This window comes from Phyllostomus discolor, chromosome 8 (assembly GCF_004126475.2).
Source record: "Phyllostomus discolor isolate MPI-MPIP mPhyDis1 chromosome 8, mPhyDis1.pri.v3, whole genome shotgun sequence".
In the NCBI taxonomy this organism is placed as follows: domain Eukaryota; kingdom Metazoa; phylum Chordata; class Mammalia; order Chiroptera; family Phyllostomidae; genus Phyllostomus; species Phyllostomus discolor.
The window spans coordinates 37,664,184-37,679,191 of NC_040910.2; the positions used below are offsets into that span (position 1 = coordinate 37,664,184).

Consider the following 15,008-nt stretch of genomic DNA (forward strand, 5'->3'; position numbering starts at 1 on the left):
GGGTGGATGACGTGTGGACTGGGGCAAATGTGGGCGGACTTATAAGCACGTGACCCAAGTCTTGTAGTGCAGTCTTGTATCAGCTGTCATAGCGGCCCCAGCTGTGCGGCCACTAGTAACTAAGATCGGCCCGCGACATTTGTCTGGTGGCTTCGTGTTTTTACTACGTGCCAGAATTTCATTTACAATTAACGAAACTGAGGCCAGGAGAGGAGGAGACTTGCCCAGAGTCGCTCAAGGTGTAGGGTATGATGTAAATTCACTTCTAAGGGAGTGGAGCTGTCGTCTGTCACCGACCCTTTCTTAATGGGGTCTTGGACAAAGGGCAGGGCTTCTCTGAACCTGTTTGCTCCTCGCTACTGTCTGTTGGAATTTTCTGCACGCTTCCTTCAGCGAGTGCGGTGCTTCCTTCTCCCGGCGGCGGAGGGCGGCCAGCTCTGGACTCCGAGGACACCGAGTCCCCTGATAGATGATGCGCTGCCCGGACTGGCCCACCCTCCCCTGGCTGACCGCCGCCCAGGCTCGCTAGGTCCCTGCGTAGGAGGCAGCAGGCCCAGAGGTAAGTCCCGGACGCTGTGGGTGTGCCGCCCAGCCTTGCCTCCTTGGATCTACTCCCAGAGCACTCAACCCTCTGCCTGCAGGAGCTGCAGGTTTCGACCTGCCCGCGGCTCCCGGCCCCGGACTGGGAGCCAGCAGAAGTATGTAGTGACTATGGTCTGGTTTCTCATTCATTTCAGTTGCTCAAGAGTTTTTGAGTCTAGTAGTTTAGTATAAGATAGGACCTGAAAAAGTCTCCGTCCTTGATGGGAACTTAAAAAGTGGGCAGTAGAGGCCGTTATGATGACTGTTGAAAGAGGAGGAGAGGAGCTGCCTGAAAAGGTGAGCAAACGCGGGCATGGAGGCCTGGGGCTGCAGGTCTTGGTTTCAGCGGTTCCTGAAGCCTTGCCACCATTGCTTCTTCTGCATAATGTATTCCAGCTAGAACAAAAAACGAGGGTAAAAGAAGTTTTATGGCGCATTATATAACCTCAGAGGTGGCTGGATCCAGCAGTCTGGCGATATCACCGGGAATCTCTCAGCTTTTTCCTGTATCACCCGCATTCTCTGGCAAACTCTTTCTGGGCAGCGTCACCTGCAAGCTCTGGGTTCATATTCCAGCAGCTCCTGCAGGAAGATGGAACCTTTTTCTCAGTAATTGCAGACGATGACCCAAGGCTGGTTCTTGTGAGCCTGCTTGGGAAACAGGGCAGAATTGGCTCTTCTCATATGAGGACATATGCTGCATAGGCTGATATGGAAAGAAGCGGATCCCCAAAAGAGAATAACCAGGATTCTGTGACCAGAGGAGATGCTGGGTAGCAAGAACTGCTGGGCTCCCTCCCACTCTCCTGAACCTCTGCTGAGAGGCCTCCTGGATTCCCTGTGTGTTCCTGTCTGCCCCTCTGGGGAAAACTGAACTCCTTTTCTTGTCTGAGAAGAAAATTCACATAACATGAAATTATCCATTAAAACATACAGTGCAGTGGCATTTAGTGCACTCACCAGGTTGTGTAACCACCACCTCTATCTAATGCCACATTTTCATCTCTCCTAAAATAAGCCCTATCCCCATCAACAGCCACTCCCCAGCCCCTCCCAGCCACAAATCCACTTCCTGTCTCTGTGGACTTGCCTGTTCTGGACATTCCACACACAGAATCACCCTGCGGCCTTGTTTACCCGGCTTCTCAGTGAGTATCATGTTTTCAGGGTTCATTCACATCATAGCAAATGTCAGTGCTTCACTCCTTTTTCAGCTCCAGTTGATATTCAACATTGTATTAGTTTCACATGTGCAGCATAGTAGTTAGACATTTATATGACTTACAAAATGATACCCCCATAAGTCTGGTACCCACCTGGTACCACACATGGTTATTATAGGTGCCTCACCCCTTTTCACACCTAAAATTCTAGGGCCTGGATGGACACACTGTGTTTGTCCATTTCATCTGTGGATTGATTCTTTTGAAATTTCTACAACTTTATTGACATATATTTGACATACACAAATGCATATATTTAAAACACACAGGTTGGTATTAGGACATGTGCATGTCTCTGAATCCATCACCACCACTGATATGATGAATGCCTCCCCACCCCCTCCCAGCCAGCCATCACTCATCTGCTCTCCGCTGCTATCAATTAGTTTGCATTTTCTAGACTTTTCCAGAAAGGGAATCATATAGTTTGTTCTCTTTGGTATCTGGCCTCTTCCACAGAGCATAAGTATTCTCAGAGTCATCCAGTCGTTGTGTCTGTCATCCTTCTGTTGCTGAGTTGTACTCCTTGCTATGTGTGGACCTGTGTGTTCACTCACCCGTTGAAAGACATGCTGGTTGTTCCCGGGTTTTTCTATTACAAATGAAGCTGCAGTGGATGGTCATGTCCACATCAAATGTGTGTCTTGGTTTCTCTGGGGTGGTGCCTGGGACTGGAGGGGCTGTCTCATAGGAAAGCATAGGTTTAACTGTTGAAGAAACTGCCAAACTTTAAAAACAAAAGATTTTATTTATTTTTAGAGAGAGGGGAAGGGAGAGAGAGAGGGAGAGAAACATTGATTGAGTTGCTTCTCCTACATGCCAATCAGGGACCAAACCTGCATGTGCCCTGACCGGGAATTGAACCGACGACCTTTCACTTTGCAAGACAATGCACAACCAACCGAGCTACACCAGTCGGAGAGCCAAACTCTTTTTAAAAAAATTGATGTATAATTGACATATAACATACCACTAGTTTCAGGTGTGCCACCACTATTTCCTGAAATAGTTACACCCATCCACCAGTCACATGAGACTCCTGTGGCATTTGCATGTCTTACTACTTTAAAGAGGACACTCACTGTATCTTACTATATGGTTTCCCACGGCTGCCATGTCAGCTGACCACTCACCAGCCGGCATAAAACAACAGGAAAGTATGTAATCTTTCCGAGTTCTGGAACCAGAAGTTCTAGATCAAGGTGTCATAGGGATGCGCTCCTGCCGGAAGCCCCAGGGAAAGATCCTTCCTCTTTCCCAGCTTCTGGGGGGTTCCAGTGTCCTTGGGCTTGTGGCAACATGACCACAGTCTCTGCCTCCTTTGTTCCACGGCTTCTCTCTCTCCTGTGCCTGTGTTTCTCCTCTTCTCTCTTACAGGCACACTGGCATTGATTGAGAGCCCACCCAGAGAATGTAAAATGACCTCATCTCAGAGCCTGCCCTTGCTTATGTCTGCAAAGCCTATGTTCTAACGCAGGCAGTCCTCACTTCATTGTACCACACAGACGTTAGGTGATTTTTTTTTGACGGGGTTTTCCTTTTCCTTTTTAAACTGAATTATAAATACTTTTCCCATTTATCAAAGCTTACCAAAGAACTCCCAAATTATTAAATGATCATTCTTTTTTTACTTTTATTGCATTTATTTTATGTTGAATTTACTCCTGGGCCATAAGTTTTTGTTTCTTCAGTTTCCTCTGGGAAATCATCTTCATTCTTCAAGAATTATTCATTCACAGAGCAGACAATTTCATATTTTTTAAACCACTATTATTTTTTTAAAAGATTTTATTTTGAGAGAGAAGGGAAGGGAGATAGAAAGGGAGAGAAACATCAATGTGTGGTTGCATCTCACATGCCCCCTATGGGGGCCTGGCTCACAACCCAGGTTTGTGCCCCTTTGGTTCACAGGCCAGCACTCAACCTGATGAGCCACACCAGCCAAGGTGCATTTTATATTTTAAATCCCAGGGCTCTCATGCACTCCTTGGCCTTAATTAGGTAATCTGCAGCGCTCTTCTCCTCTCAGTGATGGTCACATGATGTGCCTTCTCAGTCTCCCAGAAGACACAGCAGGGCAGAGGCTTCTCCTGCGTCTCAGAAGGGGCACGTGGCCACCAGACCCAGCATCGTTTAGGCCTCGGGTGTTGCAATTTTTACAAACGGAAGACCAGACTTCCACTAGCAGAATTACAGCTTGCTTTATTGTGGTGGTCTGGAACTGAACCCACACATTTCCCAGGCCTACCTGTAAGGCCTTGTTCATAGGTTCTGGGTGCCACCATCACCAGCTGCTGCACTGTATGACTTCTGATGACACCCACTGTGGTGTGGAGTGGGTCTCCCCCTCTTAATCTGGCACGTCCTTTCCCTCCCTGGCCCCAGGGTGTCAGGGCTGCTTCAGGAGGCCAGACTCAGCAGGTTCTCATCAGGCTGAGGCCCTACGTAGCCATCTTCTCAGAGCCAGGAGGGCTGCCCTGAGGCCTGGGCGGAGGCATGCAGCTGCCCTGGAGAGCTGCGCCGACATCACCACTATCAAGATGGTGACACACCCATCATTTTGCTTCCCCGTGCCACGTCCACTGCCCACAGGATTTCTCTGAGCTGTCTAGCAGGCCCTACTTCCAGAAATTTCCAGAGAGCCAACCCCTGCTGGGACAGAGGGGGTGCCTCACTTGGTGAGCATTTAGGCACCTTTTTTCCCTCACCAGAGGACATTTTTCATTGCTTTTAGGACAAAAGCAAGCAGGGAGGGGGAGGACTCCGGGGTGGGAGAATGAAACATGGATGTGAGAGAGGAACACTGACTGCCCCCCACACCCAGTTTGGTGGCCCCCACAACTCAGGCATGTGTCCCGACTGGGAATCCAACCTGCAGTCCTGTGCACTGGATGACGCTCCAACTGTCACACTGGCCAAGGCTGGGCACCTTTAAGAGGTTTTTTTTTTTTTTATTTTATTTTAAGACATTTTTAGAGAGGGGAAGGGAAGGAGGGAAACACCGACGTATTCATCAGTTGCCTCTCATGTGCCCCCAACTGAAGACCTGGCCTCCAACCCAGGCATGTGCCTTGATCAGGAACTGAAAAGGCAACCTTTTGGTTCACAGGCTGGCACTCAATCCCCAAAGCCACATCCCCAAAGGCTAAGATGTTATCTTTCTTTAAACATCTCTGTTGAGGTGTTAATTCCGACAGTGCTGTTTACCCATTTAATGTGCACAATTCCATGGGGTTTGGTATGTCACACCATTAATTTTAAAAATTAATAGGCAGCATCTCTGGAAGCAGCTTCTGTGGGAGCCAATCCCAGTCCCAGACCAGCAGGAGCCCTTATTTCGAGTACAGGTGCCCACGTCAGGTGTGGGTTTGGTGTTAGGAGTGGCTGTGGTTCTTTGCGGGCCAGCCATAGGCTCTGCTGACCTAACTCTGCCCACCCCAGTCAGATCCTTGTGGTGGCTGAATTACGTGCCTCTCCCAAAGAACATGCTCCTTCCTGACCCCTGTGAACCAGTGAACAGGTACCAGTGAACAGGACATTATTTGGAAAGAGGATCTTTGCAAATGTCATTAAGATGAAGTCATTCAGGAGTTGGGTGGTCCTGATGCAGTGACAAGTGTCTCTGTTATGAGGAGATTGCACAGACACACAGGATAAAGAGAAGCCATGAGAAAACAGGCAGGGACCAGGGTGAGGTGGCCACGAGTCCTAGAGCCTGAAGTCTCTGGAGGGAACATGGACCTGACACCTTAACACCTTGACCTTGGACTTCAGTCCTCCAGGATGTGAGAATTAATCCCAGTGGGTTTAAGCTGCCCCCCACCACGTGTGGCGCTTCATTAGGACTGCCCCAGGACACTCATACCCCTGAAACCTGGGCATCCTGAGGAGCCCCGCACCCCCAGTACCATCTTTACAGGGCACAAGCCCAGGTCACTCAACAAGCTGTTCCCTCGTATTCAGGACCAGGGGCCCCAAGTTCAGGGTGCCACCTTTTTTAACTCCGCCCCTCCCCGCCCCATTGCTAAGAACACAGCCACTGAGAGATCGGTGGACAGCTGAGCATTGCCATATGTTACATTTATTGCTACAGTGCTGTTATGTACAGGACGGGTCTCCATATTAACTCCAAAGGGGCTTATTTAAAATTTCGAAAGAATCCAGCCAGCTGTGTGGGCACTTGTATAAAATTTTCTTAAAAAATTAAAAACAAACAAAAAAACAAACCACCAGTGATCCTGAGGCACTCGGAGCACAATCTCTCTTAAGTGTGGTTCCCCCTCCCCCGTGCTACTTCTTCCCCTGCTGGGTTAGTTTCATGTTACATAAATTACTCTTTTTAAAAAACTGGTTTGAGAGAAAGGAGGAAGGAGGAAGGAAGAGAAACATTGATTAGTAGTTCCACTCATTTATGCGTTCATTGGTTGATTCTTGCATGTGCCCTGGTCAGGGATTGAACAACCTTGGCATCGAGAGATAATACTCTAATCAACTGAACTACTCAGCCAGGGCTATACTTCAAATTATGTACGCAAGACACAGTTCAGAAACCTGCAGGCCTCGGGGGGACTAGGGTCCTTGGCCCCTGCCTATCTGGACCAAGGGGCAAAGTAAGAGAGAAACTCAGGCAGGTTCCCCAAGAGACGCAAGTCCCAACAGACCAAGGGAATGATCAGGCAAGCCGATGATTTCTTACTCTCCCAATGAGTCTTGGAGGTAGGACCCTAGAGGACCCAGGTGATTATCAGGGGTCAAGAAGTTGGCCCTGGCCCCAAGCCTGGTCGTCTTGCCTGGTGCTGGCTTGTGGGGTGCTTTTGAGCTTCCGGAAGGGCACTTTGCTGCCTAGCCTTCAGGAGTTCTAGTCATTTGTGGGGGGAGGAGTCAGGTAGCCCTGGAACTTGGGAAGTGAATTCCCCTCCCCAGCATCCCACTGGGATGTTGGTGGGATGAATGCAGCCAGGCTGGGGGTCCTTAAGGCTTCTATGGGTGGGGCAGGGGCATAAAGGTAAGGAAACCTAGACCCCAGCCAGCCTGAGCCTGCACCTGGGTGACATGTAGGGTGACCAACCGCTGCAGTTTCCAGGGAAACTACAGGGGGTCCAAAAATACAGATGATTAGTGTAAACCTGGATAGTCCTGGGCAGCCTAGGACAAGGTGGTCCTCCTGGTGACCCATGACACAAGTGAAACCAAAGGGGACTTGGGGAGGCCTGAGGGAGACCCACCCTCCTGCTTTTGCAGTTGGGTAGTAATTTGGGCAAATGCACAACCTGGGGGCTTTTCTGTGCACAGCAATCCTGTCCCTTCTCCCTGCTCTGTCCACACCAGGACAGCCACCTGGTGCTAGCAGTTTTCTGTGCTGGCCTCAAGCTACAGCCCTGTAGCCAGAATGCAAAGATAGGCTCTTGGGTTGCCAGGTCAAAGGAGTGAAGGACGAGGAGTCCAGGGAGACCCCACAGCATTGTGCTACAGCAGTGCAGTCTTCATGCCCTGGAAACTGGGTCACAATAAAAGCCCCCATTTTGGAGAGTTCTGTGGGCTCCAGGGAGAGCAGCCTTGGGGTCCCAAGGAGGGATGTGGAACCTTCAGGCTGCTGGGAAGTACCTGGGGAACCAGAATGACTTCTGGAGGACACTTGGCCTTGTCACCTGGGAGGGCTGTGCCTCGGTTGAGCCTCTGCCCCGCCTGAGAGCCTAGAGTGTCCCTCTCTGTTGGAGGGAGAGAAGATGGGGTGGACAGGCCCCCATCAGGGGAAAGCCCAACCACCACTTTACCCCAAAGCAAGAAAACAAAACCCCAACATCTCAAAAACCAAATGAGACCCATCCAACCCTGCTCTCCCTGTGTCCCATGGCTGGGCTCCTGGTGCAGGGGTGGGGACCTCAGGGTTACAGTGGGGTCTTTTTAATACAACTTTTAATCTGTTTGATCGTGAAATGCAATGCTCAGTTCTAGAAACAGCAGCAGAAATAGCAAGAGACATGAAACTTTTATACAAAAACATTTGTTGCTTACAAAACATATGCAAAAAAAGCTTAAAAAAAAACAAAGGCATCCTCCTTGCTAATTTTCTTCTACATTAAAAAAAAATCTCATAACTAGCATTTTTATTTTCCTTAAAAAAAATATCAGGCATAGGCACAATTTGCTGGTGGCTTTTGAAGAACAAGCCAGTTTTTCACAGCGTCTCTCTCCAGCGAGTGATATGTTTCAACTTTCCCATGTTTTATACTTAAGGCATTTTTTTCTTTTCTGACGAAGTGTATTGTATATTTTGTTTGCTTTCCAGTTTTTACCAAAAAAAAAAAAAGAGAGAGAGAGAGAGAAAAGAGAGAGAGAGAGGGTGCAGGGAGAGAGAGAGAGAGAGAGAGAGAGAGAGAGAGAAAGCTTCTTTTGGCCAGGGCTTGGGTAGCAAGGCCAAGATGCAGTTTCAGGATCCATCAGGCAAGTCCCAGGGCACAGCGGTGGCTGAGGCCTGGGGGTGGATACAGCAGGGTCCCTGGGAGGCTCCTAGACCCAGTTGTCACCTCCAGGGCTCCCATCACTTGAAGCCTCCTTAGGTTGGTGTTGGCGCAACACCGATCACAGGCATGTGTGAGGTGTGGACTGGCCGGCCCACACTGCGGATGGACCTGATACCTTGTGTGACCATTCCAGGTTAGACTGAGGTCGATCAGCTTATCTCACGGCGGCGTACCTCTCACATATGACCAGCAGGGTTGTGGGCCTCGCTCAGGCCCGGGTGGGTGGCCGAAAGCACCATCTGGGGGTCTCCGACCACACCTGACACCTTCTCCTCTTCTCGTCGCTTCAAGCAGGCTGCTTTGGGGTTCAGGTTACGTTCTGGTGGCAGAGGGAGAGTACTGTGGGAGACGGTCCGCAGAGAGGGAGAACGTGAGGTGGCAGGGTGTGGGGAGTGTGGCAGAGCGCCAGAGGAAGGCGAGGGCCCCCACGTGTGTTGCTGCCTGCATTTCTTAACTTGTCTTCCCATTCCCTGAGGAGGCTGTGCAGGGCTGGGGGGTTGGAAAGAATAGGCTGGGTGACCTGGGGGATGTCAGAGTCGGAGACACAGACAGAGCCCAGGAGCTAGTGCACACCCATTTCCAGTGAAGCACCATCGGCATGCAGTCAGGAAGGGGACAGGGTAGGGACTCCTGGCCTGGGCGCCTACCTCGCACCTGCTGCTCCAGGCCCAGGATGACCTGCACGGCCTGCTGCAGGATGAGCAGTTTGGTCTGCGCCTTGTCCGACTTGAGGTGCATCTGGCACATGCGCCCCAGCTCCCGGAAGGCCTCGTTAATGTCCCGCACACGCACCCGCTCCCGCGCGTTATTGGCCATACGCCTCTCCCGGTCCCTCAGGTCTTTCTCCTCCAGGGACAGCACCTCCTCCGTACTGCTGGGTCACAGCACCAGGGCCTCTGTTAGTTATGTGCAGGGGGTGCCCCCCCCCCCCCCGAGAAATGGGCAGGTGGTGGGCAGGGCCAGGGTTGTGGGGAGGGCCCCTGGTGGCTGTGTGTGAGTGTGGGTGCTACAGCACAGGGGCCGGTCCGTGGCTTGCATGTATGGGTCGGCACCATGGCATGGGTGCGTGTGCCTGGTGTGTACATGCCCAGGCCCATGAAAATGTGCTCCTGGACCAGAAACTACAGACAGCGTGCTAATGGCACGTTCTAGGCAAGGCTGTGTCATGTCCCTTGGTCAAGGCCCAACTGTCACCAGGACATTTCATAGAAATGGAGGTGGGCCTTGATTTCCATCTATCCCTTGCCCAACCCACATGCCCCAGGACTGGTCAGGAAGGCAGGGGAGGCCTGGTGCCCCTCCTGGGGTGACGACCTTCCCCATTCAGAGCAGTCACCTGCTGGGTGAGGGAGAGCTGGGCCTGCCTGGGTTGGTCAGCCAGGGTGGTAGGGACTGAGGAGGCTGGCTCAGCAGGCAAAGCCTGGGGAGACCCCTGGGGCTGAGGAATGGTCCAGAAAACTCAGTCCATCCCACAAAGAGACAACCAGCTCATACTCCCCAAGACCCCCACACTGGACTCTGGCTGCCCAACAGCTGGGCCTGGAGTGCCCACCGTGAGTCCTGCCCAGAGGCTCCACCTCGGGACTAGGAGTTAGCCCCCTGGGCCTGGGGCTTCTGCTTTTAGGACTGCAGTGGTAGCTCCAATTTATGGAGCACTGTGTGTGCTGGGCGCTGAGTTGAGCCCATCTTCCCACACAAGAATCTAGAACTGGGGCCCAGACACCTGCCCGCCCGGCCCACACCCAGCCCAGTCCCTAGTAGCTGCATGGCCATGTGGCTTTGGATAAATGACCTTACTCTGCCTGTTTCTTTTTCAGGAGGACAGAGGCTAATCGAAATCAGGACACCTGCCACTCCCAGTTGTGATGATAAAATAAAAATGAGTGAAGGCCTGAGATGTAGCATATGCCTGAGACCCAGGAACCCGGACCCCTGGTGCCCTGTCCTGCTCCTGTGCTGGGGGGGCTGTTGCCCTCACCCTGCCTGCTGGCCCCGGAGCCCAGGACAAGCGCGCAGACCAAACTGACAGCCTGGTCCGGAGGCTGGTGTTCCTCAGTCCCCTTTCTTCCCTCAGGTCTCCACTGGGGGGCTTTGCGGAGGAAAAGGGCCTGAGGTTGCCACCAGCCATCCAGTACTCGGGCAGCAAGTGCGAGGTAAGGAGGGGCTGCCGGTGGAAGCAGAGACGGACAGGCTGGGTGGGGGAAGAGCGCAAGAGTCAGAGAGCAGAGAGGCGGACGCGGGGACACGGCATGAAGCTCACACCAAGTGCAGATGCGGAAACCTGAGAGCTGAGGGGGACAGTGCAGGGCGGGCCAGAGCCCCAGCTCCAGTACAAGCGACAGTGCTGCAGGAGAAAAAGGGTTAACGGGTGTGCAGGATGGGGAGGAGTTAAGGAAGCAGCTGATTTGGGGGAGAAGGGGGTCACCTGGGGGAGGCTTTTAGATTCTCACTCAGCCCTGGGAAAGGGGGGTGAACCCCCTTGCGGATGGGGGTTAATAGGGTCCCACAAGGTGTCTGCTCAGAGTGACAGTGACAGCCTCTGGGACCCAAGAGACACTGGCACTTGCTGGCCAGGCTCTGGGCTTCCTGGAACGGAAGGGGTGAGCAGGGGTCCCGAGGGCCCAGGATGGTGTTTGGAGCCCAAGTGCCCAGGTCTGTAGGGCTAGGGGTCCAGAGTCTCATCCTCCCATTCCAGAGGGGACACTGGGGCCAGGCAGAGAGCAGACGGTACAGAATGGGAGGACCGTCACTGTGGGGAGAGGGGGAGCCACTTTGGGGGAGACAATGACTGGGGAGAGCATGGTCACCGTAAGGCATGGTCACTGTAGGGAGATGGTCACTGAGAGGAGACCAGTCGCTGCAGGGGAGGCGGGCTCCAGGAAGGGGGAGGAGAGAGCGGGGGCGGGGGGGGGGCCAGAGGCAATGGGAGGGGAGCGGCGCCCCCACTGACCTCGCACCTGCTGCTCCAGGTTCAGGATGACCGACACGGCCTGGTGCAGGATGAGCAGTTTGGTCTGGGGCTTCTCACTGTTGAGGTGCAGCTGGCACATGCGCCCCAGCTCCTTAAAGGCCTCATTGATGTCTCGGACCCGCAGTCGCTCCCGAGCGTTATTGGCCACCCGGCGCTCCTTCTCCCGCTCAGCCTTCTGCTCTGGGGGGAGAAGGTCGTCCTCGTCCTCGTCCGGGCTATGGGAGTGGGGGGGGCCGGGGGGCCAGAGGGAGACAGTGAGGCGGGGAACAGGCGCAGGGCCCGCCGGATGCCTCGCGGTGTGAGCGCCACTGGTGTGAGCACTGTGTGCGTGTGCTTGTGTCCTGATGGGTGGGGCAGGGGCCGAGAAGGGGCTGGCACCTGGTCCGGATCCGGGGGGCCTTTAGCTCCTTCTTCTCCTCCTCGGAGTTGTCGGCCACCGACACATTCTCCTCATCCTCTTTCTCCTCCCGCTTGATCTCGCCGGTGCCTGAGGTGGCGGCCCTGTGACCAAGTCCTGAAACAGGCTGGGGGTTAGGGTATAGCCACTTTCAAGGCCACTCGACAAATCCCTTTTGACCCTCTCATGAGGTGTAGAAGTTCTCCTGGGATAACCAGGCCTTTATTTGCAGAGTGTGTGTGTGTGTGTGTGTGTGTGTGTGTGGGGAGGGGGGGGTTGCACAAACCACCTGCCTTACACACAGGCACATAATTACAGACAGAGGTCTGCAATGGGAAAGGTCCGAAGGTGGACCCTTTAGAAGGAAGTGTGGGGGAATTCCAATGCTGCATAGGGGCAGGGAACTATTTTATAAAATACTAAAGAGCTGTTCTCCAAGGAAATCGATAAACCTGACTGTATCATAACTGAAAATTTCTGATCACTAGGATACCAAAGAAAGTAAGATATGCCACAGGATACAAGGTACTCGTCACATACAAACCAACAAAGGCTGGGTCTCCACAATATGTCAAGGACTCCTACAAATCAGTAAGAAAAGGACAGACGGCTCAGTAGGAAAACAGGCAAAGCACCAAACAGGTATTGCCTAGGCATGGAAGCAGGCAAGGCTCTATGGAAATCTGCACCATTAGAGACCATTGTGAAATTCCAAATGAGGACCACTGGGCTACACGTCACACCCAGAAAGTCAGCTGAGTGGAGTGACCTGACAGTTCTAAGTACTGCCTGTGACACAGCATGGTGGTGTGACCATTCTGGGCAACAGCTGGGTGTTGTCTGGAACAGGTGGACAGACACATGTGTACCCAGAAATTCCACAACTTGGAGCCACACCTGGAAAGTTCTTGTACACATGCACCAGGAAACACATTCCAGAAAACATCTGGTGGAAGCAGAGCGGCAAGCGACTTAATGTCCTAGATAGGCTCTGGGCCTGTCCTCAGCCACCTGTACGGCGGCAGACCTGACAGTCAGCACGAGCAAGCAAACAGATGCAGAACACTGGCAGGATGTTGATGTCTGAAAGTCCAGAAACCATACAAACAAAATACATGGTTTCAGGGGAAACAGTTACACTGAATTCAAGTACATGGAAGGACCAAATGGCAAAATGCCAACCACAGGAAATAGTCCAGGGTTCTTCAATGAATGAACTGAAGGGGAGAGAAGGGAGGAGAGGCGAAGAACCTACAGATAAAAGCCCAGGGTTCCTCCTCAGCACTGCGGGATGATGAGTGGCATCCCTGGCCCCACCCACTCAATGCCAGGAGCACCCTCAGTCACGAGAACCACAGATGGTTCCAGATATTGTCTGATGCCCTCTGGGTGAGACTCTGGGTGTGGAGTGACAAAATTAAGGACACAAAAGCAATGACTTCTTTCTAAAAGTCAGCTAGCTTTTGGGGGTGGGAGTGGGGGCAGGATGGAAAGGGTCCCCAGGCAGGTATGAGAGAGTCTGGTCTAACTGGGGTTGCATGGTGGATTCCCAGGGTGCTTGGTAAATTAAGCAGCCTTGTCATGTACCAACATCACATTATTGTCACCTGATGTGATTTTTCACAAGGTTGATGTAGGGGTGGGTAGGTGGAGGCGAGGCTCAACCACTGCTTGCTGAGGAGTCCCTGGGCCCTCTCTGGGCCTCAACCTCCCTTGCTGTATGTAGCAGGGTTGGCATTAACTGATCTGGGGACTGGCCATGATGAGACCCAAGGCCATGATCCCTGGTGTGTGCTTGTGAGCCCTGCCACAAGACCACCTGCCAAGGGGACAGCTGTCCTGCTCACCAATGGCCTCCCCCTGCTGGTCCCAACACCTTCAAACATGTCACCTCAGTCTTTAAAGAAACCCTCTTGACCTCACCCTCTCCCACTCCTGCTTCCTGGACAGTAACGTCCCAGCACTCCACTGGTGTTGCCCCTGCCCAGGTCATTGTGACCCCCAGTCAGTGTAGCCTGGGTCCTCACTTTGGCATCTGACACAGTCCCTCCTCCTTCACCCTCCACAGCTGCCTGTCCCAGTCTGGCCTGATCTCGGTTTTGTCCGTGCACTGCCTAGTGCCCCACCCAGGCTCCTTTGCCTCTGAACTCCAGCAAGTGCGACGACACTCAGGCCTCACTGTGAACTCCAGGCTCAAATTTCATCATCACCTCCACATCAGCAGGTGCTGTGAGCTCTGCCTTCAGAATGTCCAAAACCCACCCACTGTGCCCTGGCCAGGCCCAGCATCTGCCCTCACTACCCATCTGGGACCAGAGGGTACCGTCTGCCCCAGTCCCCGGCTCCCACTGTCATCCCTATACAGCAGCAGCCATCAAAGGGCACCAACAAGCAGCCGGGTCAGGTCCTGCCTTTGTCTTTCCCTAGCTTGTCCTCCCCAAAGCCACTAGATGGTACCTGGTCCTGGTCCTGTCCCTCCTCTGCCCGTAATTCTTCAGGGATCCAACCTTCCTCAGGGTAAAAGTTCAACACTTCTGTGTGGCCTACAGGCCTTGCATGACTTTCCCCTACCTGCCCTCACCTTCTCCCCTCACTCACTCTGCTCCAGGCCTGGTCCTGTCCGAGGACCTTTGCATGGGGTCCCCTCTCCTTCTAATGTTGCTTCTCCCTGGCTCTGCTCCGCATGTTACAATCCTTTAATCCCAACTATCTTTAAGACTATAATCCCTCTGCATCCCCTCCCCTCCCTACTTTCTCACACCTGTCCCTGCCCCCCAGTGGGAGGGTGGTGCTTTCTCTGCTGGATTCTATGGAGCCTGGAGAACCACCAGGCACACACGTGGGACTGCACACACTCTGCTGGGCAACTTCAGTTCACTGAACTGTCAAACGACTGAATAAAACACAGGAGTCCGGGTGGCTACAACACCACTTGCACCAATGCCAAGACCGAAGGCTGCCAGCTCCACCTTGCTTCTGGAAAGAGATGACTGGTGACTTTGCCAGCCCCTCTAAGACTCTAGGTGCCTGTGACAGTAACCACACCTGCCTGGCCACCACCCATGCTTGTAGGGCTTCCCCAGTTCCCACTGTGCCTCAGTTTCCTCAACTGGAACGGAGAGGGGTCTGTCCCAAGCCCCATCCTATTAGTGAGTAAACAGCCCACCCTGGCCGTTCTACTGTGTCATAAGCCCGGTTGTTCCTGTTTTCCAGAAGAAGTGGTGCCCAGTGACCGAGCCCCAGAGGAGGGGCCAGAGTACAGGTGACTTGGAGGTGCTGGCCACTCTGCCCAGGCACAGTACTGGCACTTA

The 15,008-nt window shown here is 53.0% G+C and overlaps 1 protein-coding gene and 2 long non-coding RNA genes across 3 annotated transcripts in view; 2 read left to right on the forward strand and 1 right to left on the reverse strand.

Moving 5' to 3' along the window:
* Positions 1–24: 24 nt before the first annotated feature.
* On the forward strand, positions 25–15,004 carry LOC118501982. Its single transcript, XR_004904647.1, has 3 exons — positions 25–559; positions 8,146–8,148; positions 14,911–15,004. It is a non-coding gene; the product is annotated as an uncharacterized LOC118501982 (long non-coding RNA).
* On the forward strand, positions 3,110–3,990 carry LOC118501981. Its single transcript, XR_004904646.1, has 2 exons — positions 3,110–3,317; positions 3,873–3,990. It is a non-coding gene; the product is annotated as an uncharacterized LOC118501981 (long non-coding RNA).
* TCF3 (transcription factor 3) overlaps positions 8,503–15,008 on the reverse strand; it is a 35,119-nt gene continuing 28,613 nt past the window's right edge. Inside the window, 3 exon segments of the mRNA XM_028519759.2 lie at positions 8,503–8,648; positions 11,280–11,515; positions 11,679–11,814. Coding sequence (XP_028375560.1) covers positions 8,506–8,648; positions 11,280–11,515; positions 11,679–11,814 — 515 coding nt within the window. The 3' untranslated portion in view covers positions 8,503–8,505.